Source organism: Telopea speciosissima, chromosome 1 (assembly GCF_018873765.1).
Source record: "Telopea speciosissima isolate NSW1024214 ecotype Mountain lineage chromosome 1, Tspe_v1, whole genome shotgun sequence".
In the NCBI taxonomy this organism is placed as follows: Eukaryota; Viridiplantae; Streptophyta; class Magnoliopsida; order Proteales; family Proteaceae; genus Telopea; species Telopea speciosissima.
The window spans coordinates 33,834,797-33,853,791 of NC_057916.1; the positions used below are offsets into that span (position 1 = coordinate 33,834,797).

The 18,995-nt window shown below is 39.3% G+C and overlaps 1 protein-coding gene across 2 annotated transcripts in view; it reads right to left on the reverse strand.

Annotated features, from left to right (window-relative positions):
* Positions 1-18,995, reverse strand: part of LOC122646344 — a 60,401-nt gene that overhangs the window by 12,363 nt on the left and 29,043 nt on the right. Inside the window, exons 3-9 of one of the 2 annotated variants that reach the window (XM_043839895.1) lie at positions 15,832-15,991; positions 14,979-15,732; positions 14,467-14,887; positions 14,195-14,376; positions 9,844-10,003; positions 9,310-9,534; positions 8,865-9,215 (exon numbers count right to left, since the gene is read on the reverse strand). In XM_043839895.1, the coding sequence (XP_043695830.1) occupies positions 8,865-9,215; positions 9,310-9,534; positions 9,844-10,003; positions 14,195-14,376; positions 14,467-14,887; positions 14,979-15,732; positions 15,832-15,991 (2,253 nt within the window). Of the gene's footprint in view, positions 1-8,864; positions 9,216-9,309; positions 9,535-9,843; positions 10,004-14,194; positions 14,377-14,466; positions 14,888-14,978; positions 15,736-15,831; positions 15,992-18,995 lie in introns of both variants that reach the window. The other variant, XM_043839884.1, reaches the window with a different exon arrangement.

The window sequence follows — 18,995 nt, forward strand, 5'->3', positions numbered from 1 at the left end:
TTACAAGCATAGTTGTCATGGCGTCGCCATGGCGTCTTGGCACTGGGGAAAAGGGCATATCGAGATCCGCCATGGTATATGTATAAATATCGAGCGATATGGCTTCCATGGCATCGCCATGGACGCCATACCACGATATATGGGTATGTCGACCGATATTTGAACATTTAATGTATAAAAGTCAGGTTTATATATATATATTTTTTTTAAAACGATTTAATAACTTAGATGCTTTTTCGTTAATGTGTATTGGAGGTGTAACTTGAAAAGTTACACCTGCAATACACATTATCATAAAACTTAAAAATATTAAACATAATAACTTATACGGTCATACCTAATGGGGGGGAAATAGAAATCGCAAAAGGGAAAATCGAGAGGAGAGGGATCGTGACTCCGGCAACGGTAACTTCGTCGCTTCCTGCAACTCTCGAGTCTCAGCAGCCTTCAAACAAGTTCGAAGTTCGAACTTCTCCAGTTCTCCAACAATCTCTAGGACTCCAACTCTCCAAGTAAGTAAATTTTTATTTTTTTTTTAATTTGGATCTTCTTCCTCCTCCCAGGCAGACCTCGTCTTCTTCTTCTTAACTTTTTCTTCTTGATTCTTCTCCTCCCACCTCCGGTAGTGATTACTACCAGAGTATCGTTTTTTTTTTTTTTTTCTCTTGCCTTGCTTCCTCCTCCCGGCAGACCTCTTCTTCTTCTTCGTAACTTCTTCTTGATTCTTCTCCTCCCGCCTCCTAGTAGTGATTACGCGAGAGTATCATTTTTATTTTTATTTTTCTCTTGCCTTGCACTGACCACATTTACACACACAGAGACAGGGAGAGAGTCGAGAGACGAGGGGGGATTTATTTCGATTAGTAGTCCTCGACTCCTCTCGGTTTTTATTTTCTTTTTTCTTTTTCTTCTTTGCTTGTGACATGAGAGACAGGGATATAGTCGAGAGACAGAGGGGAGGATTTATTCCGATCAGTCTTGTAACCATAGTCCTCTCGGTTTTTTTTTTTTTTTTCTTTTTCTTCTTTGCTTGTACGATCACAGAGACAGGGACATAGTCGAGAGAGAGGGGGAGGGATTTATTCCATCGTTGTTGTAACCATAGTCCTCTCGGTTTTTTTTTCTTTTTCTTTTTCTTCTTCTTGCCTTGCAACTAGCTTGCTTACGATCTGAGACCTTGGGACTTCTTGGCTTGCATTTTTTTTTTCTTCTTCTTGCCTGCACACACACACACACAATGTCACACACAGAGACAGGGAGAGAGTCGAGAGACAGAAGGGGAGGGATTTATTACAGCCGAACTATCTCTGTTTTTTTTTTTTTTTTCCTTTTTCTTGCCTTGCGATTTGCAGGGTTGCACGATCCAGAGAAGGTGTTTGTTTTTATTTTTCTTCTTCTTACCTTGCACACGGCACACACACCACTGCCCACACATACACGTTACACTTACACACACAGAGACAGGAGAGAGTCGAGAGACAAGGGGGAGGGATTTAATAGTTATTACAGCCAGTAGTCCATCACTATTCACCGATTTCACTCACACCTGAGTCACGACTCACAAGTGTCACACACACAACAGCCAGCAAGCACATATTCAACTCCATAATTTCAGTTTTTTTTTTCCCCTCCATCCATTAATGTTAATCTGCTAAAAACCAGTACTTGGATTTTGTGTTTTGACTGTTTTCCATCCTAGTTCAGCTTAATGTTAATATGCTAAAAACCAGTTTAATTGTTTTTTTTTTTTGTTTTGTTACCTTTGTAGTCTACTAGTGTCTTTCACTCAACTAATGGATGGTTCTACACCAATTAGTAGTGGGGGTGAAAATATTGTAAAATCTGGAGCTACTCCAGGATATGATCCAAGCAAAGACCCAGCAAGAAAGGCCAAATCAAATGACCCTGGGTGGAAGTATGGGTATTGGCCAGATCTAACAAACAAGAATGTTGTTAAATGCACCCTTTGTGGCAAAGAAATGAGTTGTGGAATTAAAAGATTGAAGCAACATTTGGTGGGTGGATATGGAGACGTTATTAAGTGTACCAAGACGAATGATTCTATTTCTCAAGTGATGAGGGAAGCTCTAAATAAAAAAAAGAAGAAACAAATTACAGAAGTATTGGATGATGATGATGGTGATGATGGTGATGATGATGCTGTAGAAGTTGGAGGGCAAATACAATCAGAAGATACACTAGAAGGACAATCCCAGACTCCTACAGCTGCTAGGGTGGCTCCTAGCTCTGGGACAATTGCTAAGAAAAGAAAGGTTACTCAGCCTCAAGTAAGGGGTCCCATGGATGCTCATGTTAGACGGACTCCTGAGCAAGTAGTCAATGAGAGGCATAATAATAGTTCTACTCAGACTACTATAGAGAACCGTTTTAGGACACCAGAACAAAAAGCCAAAGTTGATTATCACATTGCTAAGTGGATGTATCAGCAAGGTATCCCATTCAATGCTATTAAGGCAAGGACCTTTGAGGTGATGTGCGAGTCTATTGCACAATATGGTTCTGGATATATTCCACCTTCATATCATCAAGTGAGAGTGCCATTGTTAAGAAATGTTGAATGAAGCGCAGAGATGAAGAAAAATATGAAGAGTATTGGAAGCAGATGGGTGCACTCTTATGTCCGATGGATGGACGGTTAAACGGGGAAGGCACTTAATTAATTTTCTCGTTAAGCTGTCGAGGGGACTTATTTCATGGGATCTGTTGATGCATCGGTATGGTTCAAAGTGCACAAATGCTATTTGAATTGCTTGATAGCAAAATTGATGAGATTGGTGAGGATTATGTCATTCAAGTTGTGACTGACAATGCTTCAAACTATAAGTTGGCGGGTAAAATGCTTATGGAAAAGAGAAGAAAGCTATACTGGACTCCTTGTGCAGCCCATTGTTTAGACCTGATGTTGGAGGATATAGGTGGTCTGAAAGACTTTAAGAATGTGATAGGTAAGGCAAAAAAAGTAACCACCTTCATCTACAGGCACACACGTCTTCTTGATGCAATGAGGAAAAGAACTGGACAAAAGGATCTTATGAGAGCTGCAGTTACTAGATTTGCAACTGCTTGTTTGACATGTCAGAGTTTGGTTAAGCATAAGGATGCATTGAAGCATTTGTTTATTTCTGATGAGTGGAAGGGTTCCAATTTGTCAAAGACAGAGGCTGGAAAGAAAGTGGAAGAAACGGTGTTTCTTGTACCATTTTGGAACACTGTGGAAGATTTTATTAGAGCATCGAAGCCACTTATTGTTGTTTTGAGGATTGTTGATGGTGATGAGAGGCCTACTATGGCTGAGGTTTATGTTGCTATGGAAGAGGCAAAAAAGAAAATCCGTGAACATTTAGCACATAAAGAACGGCTGTGGAAGAAAATTATAAATATCATTGACAGGCGTTGGGAGTGTCAGATGGAGCGTCCATTGTATGGAGCCGCACTATTTCTTAATCCCGAAAAAATTTTCATGTTCAAGGAAAGTGAAGATGGCGAACTGATTGCCAATCTACACATCTCATTGATTGATGTCATGACCAGACTGGTGGATGACCCTGCTATACAAGACAAGATAACTTTGCAAATTGATGATTATAGATTTTCAAAGGGTTCTTTTGGGAGGGATATGGCGATTAGACAACGGACAACCATAATTCCTAGTAAGTAACTTAGTATTTTAGTTTGTACCTACTTTGTATGCTACTATGTCTATGATGTATTACTATTAATTCAGTTTTTGTATAATATTTTTATAGTTACTTGGTGGAGTACAAATGGAGGTCGTGCTTTTGAGCTTTCAAAGCTTGCACGACGCATATTAGGCCTCTGTTGCTCTTCTTCTAGTTGCGAGCGCAACTGGAGCACATTTGAGTTTGTAAGTATTAACTTACATGATTACATTTACATTTAATTTATTTTTTAGACTTTTTTTTTCACTTTTGTTATGTCTTCTATTGAAAAATGACTTTTTTTGTTCTCTCTTGTTTATGAATTCAGATTCATACCAAGAAGAGGAATAGACTGGAACATTCTCGTTTGAATGATCTAGTCTATGTTCAATACAACAGCCGCCTCCAAGAAAGGTTTCAACAAAGACGTGAGCTGGAAGGCAAAAACAAAAAATATGATCCACTAATTCTTGATGAGCTGGATTGGTCTAGTGAGTGGATGGTTACCCAGCCAGTGGAAGATTTAGTCCATCCCAATGATGATCTCACGTGGGACGATGTTGGTAGAGCAATGGGGGCATCGATTAAAGCCCCCATCCGACCAAGGAGAACTCAAGCATCAACCTCTAGAGTCAATGTGACATATTCACGCCGTGGACATGGTAGAGGGAGAGGTAGCTCAAGGATGGCTAATGTTCAGGATGACTCTGAACCAGATGAAGACGAGGAAGAAGAGGAAGATGATGTGAATGACGACAAGAATGTCGTAGATGACTATGATGGTGTCGAAGAGCCACGACAAGAAAATCTGCCAAATGCAGATCTTTTAGATGAATATGATAATTAATTAGTTTTGGACCTTTTGGATATTGTGGATTGTTTAAACTTTGAAGTTTGAAGATTAGTTAAGGACTTAAGGTTATCTATATTTGGTATTTTGGTTGATTACTTGACTTTAAATTTTGATCTTTGATTACTATTATACTATATTCAGTTATCTATCTTAAATTATTTTTTTGCTTTTGAATACATAATTTCCTCTCCTCTTTCATCAAATTCATATATATTAATATATACCTATTACTTTGTTCAGGACCTCAGGTTGCTTTGCTCCAAATTACACACACTGAAGAAAGACTATTGCTATCAAGCTTCAGTAAACAGGTTAGCCACTTAGCCTATCATTTGATTTTTACTATTGCTTTCAATTATTTGATAGGCTAAACTATATTTTCATACTTTCATATACCCTAATGGATATTACACTTTCATGAATTAAACCATAGTATATTAGTAGTAATGTAGTACACTTTCATGTTGATTTTTGATGTTATAGGACATATATTATAGCATACTAAATGACATTTAAAATAGAGAAAATAAAAAATAAAACATGGTCGACATGCTCGCCATGGCAACGCCATGGCAGGCGACATGTCGATATATCGACGTGACACCCCTCCACAGACTTGGATCGCCGTGACAACTATGGTTACAAGTGTTACCATCCCCCTTCCCGCCTTACCATGGTTAGTATGGATGTTGTTTTCCATGAGTCCCTTTCTTACTATTCTTCGCCACCTCTTCAGGGGGATAGTTCTAGTGAAGATGTGCCTTTTGAGATTCCTCTACCAGAGGTTCCTCAGGCTGCTGTCCAGCCTACTTTACCACCACCCACGGCTGCTGCCCAGCCTACTTTGGATGCCCAACTTCCTCTGGCTGTTCCTCCCTCACCTAATGGGAATCCTTTACAGGGGGAGACCATAGAAAATAGTGTTGTTAATGTTCCTATCCAGGGGTAGCTGACTCCAGTCCAGAGAACTATTGGTGAATTTCAGAAGAGAATCGACAACTCCAACATCATCACCTCTACAAGGGGCAGATCCAACAGAGGGCAGCCGCAACCCACTGTAGCACCAGTACCCATCCAATTGCCGGCTACATACCCGGATCCTTCATCTCCTGGTAATCCCTCTCCTTCCAACCTACCTATTGCCCATCGCAAAGGTACTAGGACTTGCACTTTACATCTCATATCTCGCTTTGTTTCATATAGTTCTCTTTCTCCTTCTTTCCGTGTTTTTTTATCTTCTCTTTCTTCTGTCTCTATTCCTAAAACTTGGCAGGAAGCATATACAGATGGAAAGTGGAAGGCTGCAATGTCGGAAGAAATGAGAGCACTACACAAAAATAACACGTGGGATCTTGTGGCTCTTCCTCCAGGGAAAAAACCAGTAGGATGTAAATGGGTCTTTGTGGTCAAACAAAAGGCTGATGGTTCAGTGGATCGGTATAAGGCATGTCTGGTTGCAAAGGGGTTCACTCAGACTTATGGAGTTGACTATCAGGAGACCTTTGCACCAGTGGCAAAGCTCAACACTATCAGGGTGTTATTATCTTGTGCTGCAAATCTTGGGTGGGATCTTCAACAGTTAGATGTAAAGAATGCCTTCCTCCATGGGGAGCTTGACGAGGAGGTGTATATGGACATTCCACCAGGCTTCTCTGATGATAGGACTAGGGGCAGAGTTTGCAAGTTGAAACGTGCTCTCTATGGGTTGAAGCAGTCACCTAGGGCCTGGTTCGGCAGGGTTCATAAGGCTATGATTTCAGCAGGTTACAAGCAGAGCAATGCTGATCACACTTTGTTCATCAAACGAGTTAGTGACAAGGTTACTCTTCTCATAGTCTATGTGGACGATATCGTGGTAACTGGTAATGATGATACTGCTATCAGGGATTTAAAGCTTCTCCTTGGCCCTGAGTTTGAGGTCAAAGATCTAGGTTCTCTAAAATATTTTCTAGGGATAGAAGTTGCTCGCTCTTCAAAGGGCATCTTTCTTTCTCAAAGAAAATATGTCCTTGATCTGTTGACTGAGACAGGGCTGCTAGGTTGTCATCCTTCAGATACTCCTATGGATGCTACTACAAAACTTAGGGAGAAAGAGGGTGAACCTGTTGACAAGGGTGGTTATCAAGGATTAGTGGGCAAACTAATCTACCTTTCCCACACCAGACCTGACATAGCAGTTGCTGTAAGTATGGTGAGTTAGTTCATGCATGATCCCTATTCCTCTCATATGGATGCAGTTTGTCGTATTTTGAGGTATTTGAAGTCTGCTCCAAGAAAAGGAATTCTCTTATCTCCCAATAGTCACCTCAAGATTGAAGCTTATACTGATGCCGACTAGGCTGGTTTTTCTGACAGAAAATCCATCTCTCGGCTATTGCTCCTTTGTGGGTGGGAACCTTGTCACATGACGTAGCAAAAAGAGAATGTTGTGGCAAGGTCCACTTGGCCGAGTTTCGTGCGATGGCCCAAGGCATTTGTGAACTTCTATGGCTTAGAGGATTATTGCAGGATATTGGTGTTGCTGTCCATCTTCCAATGATAAAGCTGCCATTAGCATTGCTCATAACCCTGTCCAGCATGATCGTACTAAACACGTGGAGGTTGACAAACATTTCATCAAGGAAAAGCTTGAAGCTGGCCTCATTTGTGTTCCCTTTGTGAAGTCTACCGATCACCTGACTGATGTGTTCACTAAGGGGCTGAATTGCAAGATGTTTCATCCTATACTAGTCAAGTTGGGCATGCATGATATATATGCTCCAACTTGAGGGGGAGTGTTGATATATGGGCCAGAATACCGTGGGGTATTCTGGACTTTTTCTCTGTTATTTTACTGTCTTGAATATGTGGTTTAATCCCACATCGCTAATGTACAGATTTTATTATTTTATTATTCTTATAAATAAGAATGTGCTTGGGATGAATTAACCATCCAAGCATTCAGCCTAGTTCTAGTCTGCTAACAGTAATAGAGTTGACTAGGGAGGGGGGGGGGGGAGAGGCGCTTTTCCTCTCCTAGTCTGAATAGGACAATGGCTTTTAGGCCTTATAAATAAATCAGTTCGTGGGCTCCTTTTTACCCATCGAATTTTGAAAACAACTCTCTCAAAGCTGCTGCTCTGCAACTTGTCTTCTTGCTGAAAATATTTGTCGTGTTTGATCAAGGCTGACAGAATCGGTGTTTGGTCCGATTGACACCTTGTGGTGGGAAAGCCGGGTGGTTCGTTTGGTTAATTTTAGCATCTCCATTACTGTTCTACATTCAAGTTCTGATCTCAAGGGTTCATTCAACATCAACAAGTTCAGATTTCAAGATTGTTCATCACCTACAATTGTATCCAAAATCCCCAAACCCTAGATTCCCCTTTTTCTTATTTTTCCCAAGTTCTAAATTCACCCCAGCCCAATCCAGCAGTGGGAATCATCATCCCATATTCTGGTCAAGTACTCCCTTGCCCCATTGGAGAACTTGATCCAGGTTATAGCTGGTTCTGTCCAGCCAAACCCTAAAAACTCTAATTTTCCCCCTCTCTAACCCTAACCCTAACCCTAATTCCAACCTATCTCCCCCAAAAAACTTGCTGCCGATTCTGTTTTTACACCCACTGGTTTGCTGATTCAGGTTAATACATCACTGGATTTAGTAAACTAACAACCAACATTGACCCCAATCTTCATACCCGAAATCCCATAAACTCTAAACCTAAATTTTCCTTTTCCCTAGTTTTAAACCCTAATTTGAGTCATCCTTTGAGATAGATTCTGGTTTGGTTTCTAGCTTGATTACATCAAATCTAGGAATACATTACCGCTGCACCAAGGCCCATTCTCTAACCCGTGACCATCCTGATAACCTAATCAAAATGGACCGTCTTGATGGACTTTGAAGAATTAAAAAAAAATTTGATTTCATTCATTAAAGCTCTCACGAAAATTTCAGAAAATTTTATGTGATTTTTTATAGAAGCCTATTATTGTCACATAGCAGAATATCCTGAAGAAAAAAAAGGCCGTACCCAGTGCACAAGGCTCCCGCGTTTAGCAGGGTCTGGGGAGGGTCAAATAGCAGAATATCCTGAGACTTACAAAATTAGTTGGTGAATTGGTTAACACATCCAACCCTTTTTACTGCCCCAAAGCTTCCACAAGCAATAAACCTAACACACCCAGATATATATATATACATGCAGTACCCACGGATACCAGATAACTTCATCAGCAAAGGTAATAAAGAACTATTTCTTGGTATGGACGCTATCTTTGAAGCATTACAGGGAAATAGTTTCAAATAGGAAAGATCTACTTGACAAGTTATTGAAGAATAAACTTACCAACCCATATTTCTTCTGATTATGCATTCCCTGCAGCACCTCTGGAGCCATCCAGCGAGGTGTTCCAACACAAATATCAGGAGCAGGTATTCCAACATGGGCAATACAGCATGTGTGTGAGAATGAACGAAGGGGGACTGCTCTATCAAAATCGCAGAGCTTAACAATTGGAGAGCCATCACTTCTCTTCTTATCCAAATCAATCAAAATATTTTCACTTTTAATGTCGCGATGAATAATGTGTTTAACATGCAACTCTGTTAATGCACAGGCAACATCTTTAGCAACAAACAATGCCAAGTCAATTGGGACATGTTTCTGACCATCTTGGGTAAGCTTCTCTATGTAACTCTGTTTTAGACACCAGCAAGAACAAATATCAAGGCATTAACTAAAGACAAAACGGGAAAAAAAACACACGAATTAATTTGAGTAGCTAAATTACCTTCAAGGAACCCCCCTTTATGTACTCCATCACAATTGTCGACTGTAATAAACGGCGCTCCTTATTTTCCTCTAGTAGAGGAACCCACTTAGACGAGATTTGATGTCCAAAAATTTCTACTATGCAGGAGTGTTTCTTCAAAGCCCCTAACATTCTTACTTCCCCCAGACAAGTGTACTCAAAATTCCTCATTTCCTCCATTGAATCAACACACTTAGAACGCACCTACAGCATTAGACAGAACATAGACATCATATGATTTTAGACAAATAGAGACTGGCAAAAGGGCACAGCAGTCAGGCAGTTTGGACCATCAAATCAGAGATGCAACCAAAAAAGTTTTAAAAAAGAGCATTGAAAAGTCAACCGACAATGGTACAGTCAGTGACATAAGTACAAATAAAAGTTGAACTGATGCCATTCAAAACGAAAGAAAAAAAAATATTGATTGCTATACATCAATAGAATAAAGCACAGAAATGTTCTCGAGAATATCCAGTAAAAATTCTAGGCCCTGAAAGAATGCAATTGCACCTTTGCTGCAGCTTCCACTGTCCCAAATTTGCAGCGAACCAGAGAACTTGATGCTGCCTTTTCAATTTCATCATATAATGAAAGAGAAGGAAAAGAGTAAACCGAGCTAGCCATGTTTCCATTCTTCATTGGAATAAGAATCCGGCTCAAAGGAATATACCTGAAATAACAACCTCACTCATCAGAGAAGTATTACCCATGGGCCATCTTCATTTATTTACACATGCTGTATCTACACATACAAAATTAAGTGTTGAAATTCAGCATCTATAAACCAGAGAATCTAGAAAACCTAAAATCCAGATGGAATTAGGCAGATAAACAGAATCAACAGGGGGAAGATGTTTCCTTAACTGTCAGATATATAAGCCTTTTGAATGCACCTCACAGCAAACATTGCAAAATGCCATATAATGAAAGTACCCGTGTCTAAGCAGCACTAATAAACTGATTAATCAATTTGACTGTAAATGGATTAAAGTTTCAGGAAACTTGGCTATTCCTTGTAGGGTTCCTTTCACTTTCTAAAAAGAAAAATATAGATAACTAGACTTACAAATGAATATTAATACTTCTAACACCCCCCCCCCCAAAAAAAAAAAAAAATCAATGTTGAATACTTGTAGTTAAAATGGTTGAAATGTCATGAATAATAAATTAGAGGTCCATATTCCTAAATATACTAATGATGACACCAGCAACCACCTTTGCAAATAACAAACAGACATAGTGGATATATTTTACACCTAGGACATTATGCAGCGATATTGATGTGTTAAGAGACATATTTGTAAACAGTGGCTGTTTTGGTTTGGTTCCAAAATGAAAATTTTCATTACTTCAGCACTTCCAATGAAATATTTCAGTTAATATAATTGGGGAGAGGGTTTCCCACAACACCCGAGTACTAATTCAGGCGTATGGGAAACCCCATTACAAATCGTAAATAAGGGGTTTTGGAAGAGCGGGTGTGGGGCCCTCACTTTATATGAGAGGGCATGCGAAAGAATCCGTACACGGACAACATTTAGATCTTTTGCCCATATAATTATATCTAAAAAATATATAAAAGATAGAGTTAAGATAAAAAATTATAACATCAATATACAACATTTATAATGCAAATCTATTGGGTTGGACATTGGGAAACCCTTGAAATGTGCCAAAAGTGGATTGTTATTGCTGGCTTCCATTTTGGCTCAACAACAATGAGTAGAATTAACCCAAAACAGAAAGATTCCAGATCCAAAATTTGCACCAATTGCGACTGAAACAGCCGAAACACACCAAGATGATCAGAAGATTCAGACCAAACCAAAACAGTAAAATTACCAGAATATTAACAAAAAATTTCAGGAAAACGGTCATATTTTGGATTTTTCAATCAAGATGAAATAGAATTTACAACTCAGGCTCTGTTTGTTTCCACATAAAATGACTGGAAGAAAAATAAAGCAAACTAAATTTACTTCCTTTAATATATCTTATAATTTTGGGGCATAAAATAGTGGGCCCTGCCACAGAACTCCTATATGTTCACTTCTGATGAGAAAACAAATGAAGCGTAAGGTTAAAAAACAAAAAAAATGGGGGTGGGAATAAAAATATGTTGAAAGTGCTTTGTTATCAAATGTAGAAAAAGAGAAGGGTTTGGTCTTGAGTCATCTGCATTTGACAACAAAGCACATTCAACACACACAAGCATAGCACATTGATGTTAGATCAAAAGAGGAAGAGAAGAAAGGTCCATCCAGCCATCAAGCCCAGCCAATCAGCCAGCATAGGCCCAAATCTTCAGGTCTTCATGGGTCAGGCTTAGGCCCAATACTACTTATTAATCAGTCCATGCATGAGGACTCTTTAGTAGTTTCTATTTTATCTTTCATTTAGAAGTAGTTGCTAATTTAATATCTGTTTCTATTTTGTTAATTCTCTACATGATAGGTTCTATTTGTAATATGCTTCTAATTGGAGATTGCTAGATTGTAGGGGGATTCCCTTCTCCATGCAAGGAGGGTTTGGGTTGCTGTTTTGCTGCTATTAATAAATAGAGAGAGGGCCATTACATGCCCACGATTGTAGACAAAACTATTCTACAGCCTTGTGCTTTGTTCTTCCTTGTGAGATGCAGGACTGCTGTGAGAAATAGTGAAATCTAGTGGAAAATTAGTGCTGCTGGTGTGAAGCTAGCAAGGCATGAGTGGGATGCTCTTGTCATATTTTCTTCTACTTTCTATTCTCTTCAAATCTGTTCTGCACGTTCAAGTAAGAGCTGTGATTTGTTTTCATTGACCTATTTCTGTTTGAAGATTGGTTGAGTGAACAAAACTCTATTGTGCATCTTCTCAACATTAAAGCTGAGTAAGCAACTGTTGAAACCAATACACAACCTGCAGTTTTTTTTTCCCCACTCCTGTTGTTCAGCATATATGAGGTACTGATTGTGATTCACCCAGGCAGCAGATCATGGTGAGTTTTTGGCATGTTGTTCCACCTAACTTAACCTTCCTTCGACTGTTATGTGGGACTGATCTGACATGCGGATTGCTTGTTTCTAGTATTTACTATTTCTGTTGATATGTTGCTATCTAGATGTACAGCTGTTCTGGAAAATCTAACCATTGGAATGGGTTGATCTTCAAGTATGATGTTCCATCTGTTGAGTAATGATTATGATTGTGTTGACATGTTATTCTGTCATGGGGATTTGAAGATATACTGTTGTTTCTAATTAGACATTTTCAGTCCTTGGCTAATAACTTCGAATCCAACCGCTGGATCATCCTACTTTGAGAGATTGAAGTACCATCAGTTACCTACATTTTCAGTCCTTGGCAACTTGGAATCCAACCGTTGGATCTTCATCCTACTTTGAGAGATTGAAGTACCATCAGTTACCTACATCTGACCTAAGTTTGGGGTTAATCTGAACCGTAGATTGGGGATAACCTATGGTGTTTAGCCTGCTGGTTGTGAACCATACAATTCTGTTGCAGGTAGGTTTCTGAAATCTACTATGGTATTACATTTAGGGAAAATTACAAGATTAGCCTAAAATGGGTTTAAGTTTATCAAACTAACCATCATATCTTTCGTTTTACAAAAATAGACAAAATAATGATTAATAATACAAAACTAACCAAAACAATACCCTTTCCACATCTACTAACCCTTTTTGACGTTTTTACCCCCTCTCTCCTCTCTGGTCTCACAAATTGAAGACTCGTTTCTTCATTGTCAAGCTGTTGGAAGTCACATTCAACAGCCTCCTTCACTGCAATTGATTCCCGACTCTCTTGCACCTCATTGGACTCTACCTCTCTGCCAAAGGAACTGTCACTTTTTCATTCCCCTCATCATGATCAAGTAGGGGCAATTCCGATTCAACAGCCACTGTGGTCATGAACTCGTGATTATAGATTCGTCATTACCTTCTACATCCCGAGCTAGAACACAATCATGCATATTGCCATTGCACTCACCGCCACCGACCTTCCCCAGATCTTCGCAATAACTCAAATTATAAGAGATCTTTTCCTCAATTTCAATCTTAGAAACCTGAGAATCCCCAGTATACTCACCCGTCTCCGACGTCATTGGACCGAAAGGGACTAACAAAAGATAGCAGAAACTATAAACAATTCTATATCCTTATATATTTACTCTCTCACCCTCGTGATCGCAGGTTCAAAACGGTCCAATATTTATTCAAATCAAGCATAAAACAGAGAAAAACAAATTGAATCTCTGGAGATCAGAGAAACGTACAATTTTTTCGTTCGACACCTTTGTTCGCCCTAGATGTAGAAACAACAACTTCAGAAATTAAAGCTTGTTGAAATTATAATGGAAACACTGAAATTGCACCTCTCGAGTCCAGTTCTAGAGCAAATTCAGCAAACGAGAGCCATTCTAAATGAAGATTTGGAGAGAAGCCTGAATTGAGGGAGGATTGAGAGAGAAAGCGGTAGAGTTTGGGTGGAGAAAAGGGTAGGCCTTTCTGCTGAAACATTTAACAGCTCCCTAGACGAGGCCTTCTATGTCTTTCGCTCTTCGGTTTGAACTCAAATCCCCTTTGTACTGATTGCAGAGTGAGAGCACAGAGGTAGAAGAAAGAGGGTAAAAACGTCAAAAAGTTTTGGTGATGTAGAAAGGGTACTGTTTAGGTTAGTTTTGTATTATTAATCCTTATATTGTCTACTTTTGTAAAACGAAAGATATGGTGGTTAGTTTGGTGAACTTAAACCCATTTTAGGCTAATCTTGTAATTTTCTCAACAAAAATCCATCACCCCCCAAACCCCATTCTGAAATGCAGATGAAAAAGAAAGGTGAGGAACAAAGGAATGGACCTGCAAAAAAATTCGGGATCAGTCTCTTCTCTTATATCAGTTGGATGGCAAGCATCAACAACCATCCGCACACATGATTCACCTCTTCTGACAAGAATGATGTTCCAGGCATGTGGCATAAAATCTAGATAGCCTCTCACAAGCTCACAAGGAACAGGAGGCTCCACCCTATCACATAAATACTGCACATTTCAAAACTGATTAGCAGAGTGGTCAAAAATTAGCAATTGAATAAGTTAAAAGTCAGAACACAGTCCCAATAAAAGAATCACCTTCATAAGAACCGCTCTATGCCTACAGACACCAAATCGCAGAGTGCCTATAGGGACAATGTTGGAACTGCGGGCTTCCTTGATAGACCGTAAGGATTTCTCGCACAAATCAATGAAGTCAAATTCATTGCCCAAAATTTGTTTAGTGAATTTCCCATTTTGATCACTGTTCCCAGTTGCGCAAGTACATACAAAAGGCTTCTGATAATTTGATCCAGCCACAGCTTTCCGTGCCCTTTCAACAATAGCATTTCTATCACTGCCGCCAAAACAACTAGAAACATATAAAGCAAGTACTGATGCAACCTGCAGATTATCAATAGTGAATTTTTCCCCATCTACTGAATCAGTGGAATGCTTCAAGCCAGATACCAATGCCTGTGCAGACAAAGCAATTGCATCTAACTCCTCATCTCTTTCTCTGGACCAGAACACAACCCAAATTAATATTAAAAAAACCAATATGCTACAAATTATAATCAAGCACACATGTGATATGCACACAAACCCACCTGTCCACAAGTATTACTTCACGTGACTCACGACACAAACTCTCGTAACTCTGAAGTGACATGAAAGGGCGATCCCGCCCTGCATCATAAAAGCCATCGGGTATACGGTCATCAATGCTACAAAACGATTCAGTACTATACTTGCAGGATATATTTGAGGGGTCACTGACTGGTCTCCTAGACTTGCTTGGTTTGGGATTGTCAAGATCCCTATCTGAATGCCTTTTTGACTTTGGATTATTTTTAGATGCTTCTGACGATGAGTCTTCTTCCTGGTCATCAATTCCATCTAGTGAACCAACCAAGGATGTATTTTGTACCCTATTTTCATGGTTGCACTCTTTACAAATGTCAACAGAGTCAAAGGAAAGGCTTGAGCAGCTTTCACCAGTGTGCACTTTACTTGAGCCAATTTTCTCATCTATCTGAGCAAACAAAATGTGAGATTCAGCTTGTTCAGAATGCCTATTAATGTTATCGTCATCAATGTCCTTAAAAACGCTTGTAGACTCAACAAGAGTATCAGAAGTAAGCTCAGTAAGTTTGCATGGTGTGCATTTTGTGGTCATTTTCACATTCATTATCTCATTGTGATCTTTAGTTCTCCATTTCCTACTGTTATTTAACCGCTCTTGGCGAGCTCTCTGCTGCAAATGATCACGTCGCTTCCACCCCTTTCTCATTCTCCGTGCTGTGGAACATCTAGTGTTTGATAAAGCATCACTCAATGTACTCGATGATGCATTAGGAGAACCTACTATCAAATTTACAATAATCTAATGTGAGTTCCCATAAGCACGCAACACAATGTTAACACCAGTATAAAATCAGAGAAGAGCTCTATGTAACTCACCATTGGAAGGATTGTCCTCATCCTTCTGAACAGAAGCATCTAAAACATCCACCTCGACTGAAGAACTGATAAATTCATCACTGGATGTGTCTTCACCATTACTTTCCAGATTGCAGTGTATCCATGGCGGAATTTGACAACAATCAGAAAGCTTATTGTACTTCAACATTAAAAAAAAGTGCACCCAAAAACATGTTAGGTTCAGAGGGTTTGTGCATGAATACCAAGACAGTATAAAAGAGTTAAAAAAGAGCTATGGACACATCAATCCTTAGTGAAAATTTGCTCTGGGGAGGCACTATAAATCGTGTTACACCTATCAAAATGCATATACAAACACAACACAATAACCAAAATCAGATACACATATTGACAATGATAATGGCATTGATAAGATGAAATGTGTCCACCCAGAGCAATAACAATTTTACTGCATCACTTAAACCGTCTCTCAAGACTCAAGAGGCTATGCCCCCAAAGACCTCTTCTACATAATTACCCCTCAATAATGCCACTTTGTTGCCTTCTTAAGTTGAGGTCAGAAGACAATTGGTGAGAGTGATAGAATTCTACTTTTTTGTGAATTTGGTTGCAATCAATGAGAATAAAGGGGGACATGCTTACCTTTTAAATTTTGAATCTAATTCTAGAAATGTCACCTAATAGATGCGATACAAGTGAGTAGGTAAAAATAATGATAACGCGGAAGTGCTTGGAGACATGGTTTGAAGTTTCGACCGAGGCATCTCGGTTTCGAGGCTAACCGAGACAAATACTGGTTTGGTCCAAGTATCGACCTTGTTTCGATAGTTATGTGCCTAGTGGGCTTTGATCTATTGTATGGGCGCTAGATTGGGCCAGCCTAGTATGGGATAGGTTAAAGGGCTTGATTTAACGTGTTCCATCAGCTCTGGAGCTTTTGGTGTATCGGACCAAGTACCTAACATTTGGTATCAGAGCCAAGCACCACGTCACGGATTCGAGTCACGAAAAGGGCTACCTAAGAGAGAGCTACCTGGAGAATGAAACTCGTCAAGAAAGGGCTACTTGCTGCCAAGCAAAGAGGAGCCGCTTGGAAAGGGCTACTTACCGCCAGAGTGAGAGCCGCCAAGGACGACGACTGCAAATGGTATGTTATGTGCCTAATGGGACTCGATCTACTGTATAGGTGCTAGATTGGGCCAGCCTAGAGTGTGATAGGTTAAAGGGCTTGATTTAACGTGTTCCATTAGCTCTAGAGCTTTTGGCATATCGATCAAGTACCTAACATTTGGTCGAAACCTTGGCTTCGACCGAAAAATGGTCGACCATGAATATAAATCAAATTTTCGATCGAAACCCATCATATTTCGACAAGTTTTAACCAAGAGCTCATAGTTTCACAACTTCCAACACTCCTTGGGATTTCCAAATCACTTAATTTCTTCCCACTTTTTTGCATTCTTCTACTCATTCAACCCTTCTACAACTTGGATTTGCGTGATTGGAGCTTGAAGGTAATGATTTTTTATCTAGATCTAACTTTTTGGAAGAATTAGAACATAAACATAGTAGTTTCGTTTCAATTTTTTATATGTTAGATAGAATGGACTGATCTACAACTTCACGGAGTCGAATTACTTTTTAGGTTGCTAAATTATTTATTGAATTTTCTGGTTTAAAAATAGATTTGCCCTCAACAGATTTTTTACAAAATAGGATTAATATGTGATGGATGGACGTCAAATTAATATACGTAAAGACACCGTTGGCCGATCTACGGCTTGACGGAGTCAGATTTTTTTTCCTGTTTTTAATTTTTTTTATTTTCGTATTTTTCAAAATTGATTAATAAAATTTAAAAATTGAAAATAAATGAAAAATATTTTGTTTTAGTTCAAAATATAAAGAAAAATAATGTAAGTATTGGAAATATGTTTTCACCAGAAATTGATTAATAATATGATGTTCTTTAATTATTTTTGTTGATTAAGAAAATATTAATTATTAAAAAGTATAAAACTAAGGGGAAATTTTAGAATAAGCTTCATTGCAGTTTTAGAAGCCTTATTTGATGTCTGCATGTTAATAATCTTTGTGGTCTTGTTGCAACAGTGTACCAAGTACATAATGGCCGATCGGAAAAGCGAGGACATTGCATGGAAGCATGGGACACCCCCTCCCTTCCCTTTCAGCCAACAAGAAGTCACAGTGCAATTATTGTGGCATATAAATTTTGGGAGATGGGGCCAATAGACTGAAGTGGCATCTTGCTGGTGGTGACAGAAATGTCATGGGCTGCTCTATTGTTCCTAGTGAGTTACAGAAGGCAATGGCAACGCCAATGAAGGTAATGCAAAACCAGGGGGGTCTGCTATGGTGGACTTCACAGAGAGAACAGTAGAAGAATTAGAAGAAAGGAGGGGAAAGGGAAGAGGGAAATCACGTTCATACACACACTCTCAAAGAGCTTCACAAATAACTTCCATTAATCAAATCTGCAGATCTCTTACTCTCCTACGATTACAATGAATAAATAGAGAATAGCCTTGCATAGGAATAGAAACCTAACTATAATAGAAACAACCCAAAATGGAAACTACTAAAATAGACCATATCTAAGAAAAGGAAACTACCTAATAAGCTCCTACGTAATCTACTCATGAAATAAAACAAATATTGCATCCTAACTAAACTACCAGCCCTTGCCAGACCAAAAAACCGGTTTAGGACTAGTCCTTGGTTTGGGCTTCCAAAGTGGGTCATGTCGGTCCAACCAGGCTAAGGCAACTGCATCAACTCTCCTCCTCTGAAAAGAACTCGACTCCAACGAGTTCGGATAGGGTCCAAGAATACTGTCCGAGTCAACTCGCCGTAGGAGAAATGTACCAGCTGTCTTCTTGAGTTTGATAGGTGGAAGATCCTTAGCTGGGAGGAATTTCATCTCAAGTCCACCATGCTGAAAGGAATATGTATTCTCATAACCACAGTGCTTGGCTTTCTTGTCATACAACCATGGGCGTCCCAAAAGAATGTGGCAGACCTTCAAAGGGAGGACATCACACTGCACTTGATCAATCAGTTCACCAATAGAATATGTGAGCAAACACCTTTCATTAACCTTGAGGTTTGTGTTGTTCACCCATGCAACCTTGAAGGGGTTCGGATGAGGTTCCGTCTTTAAA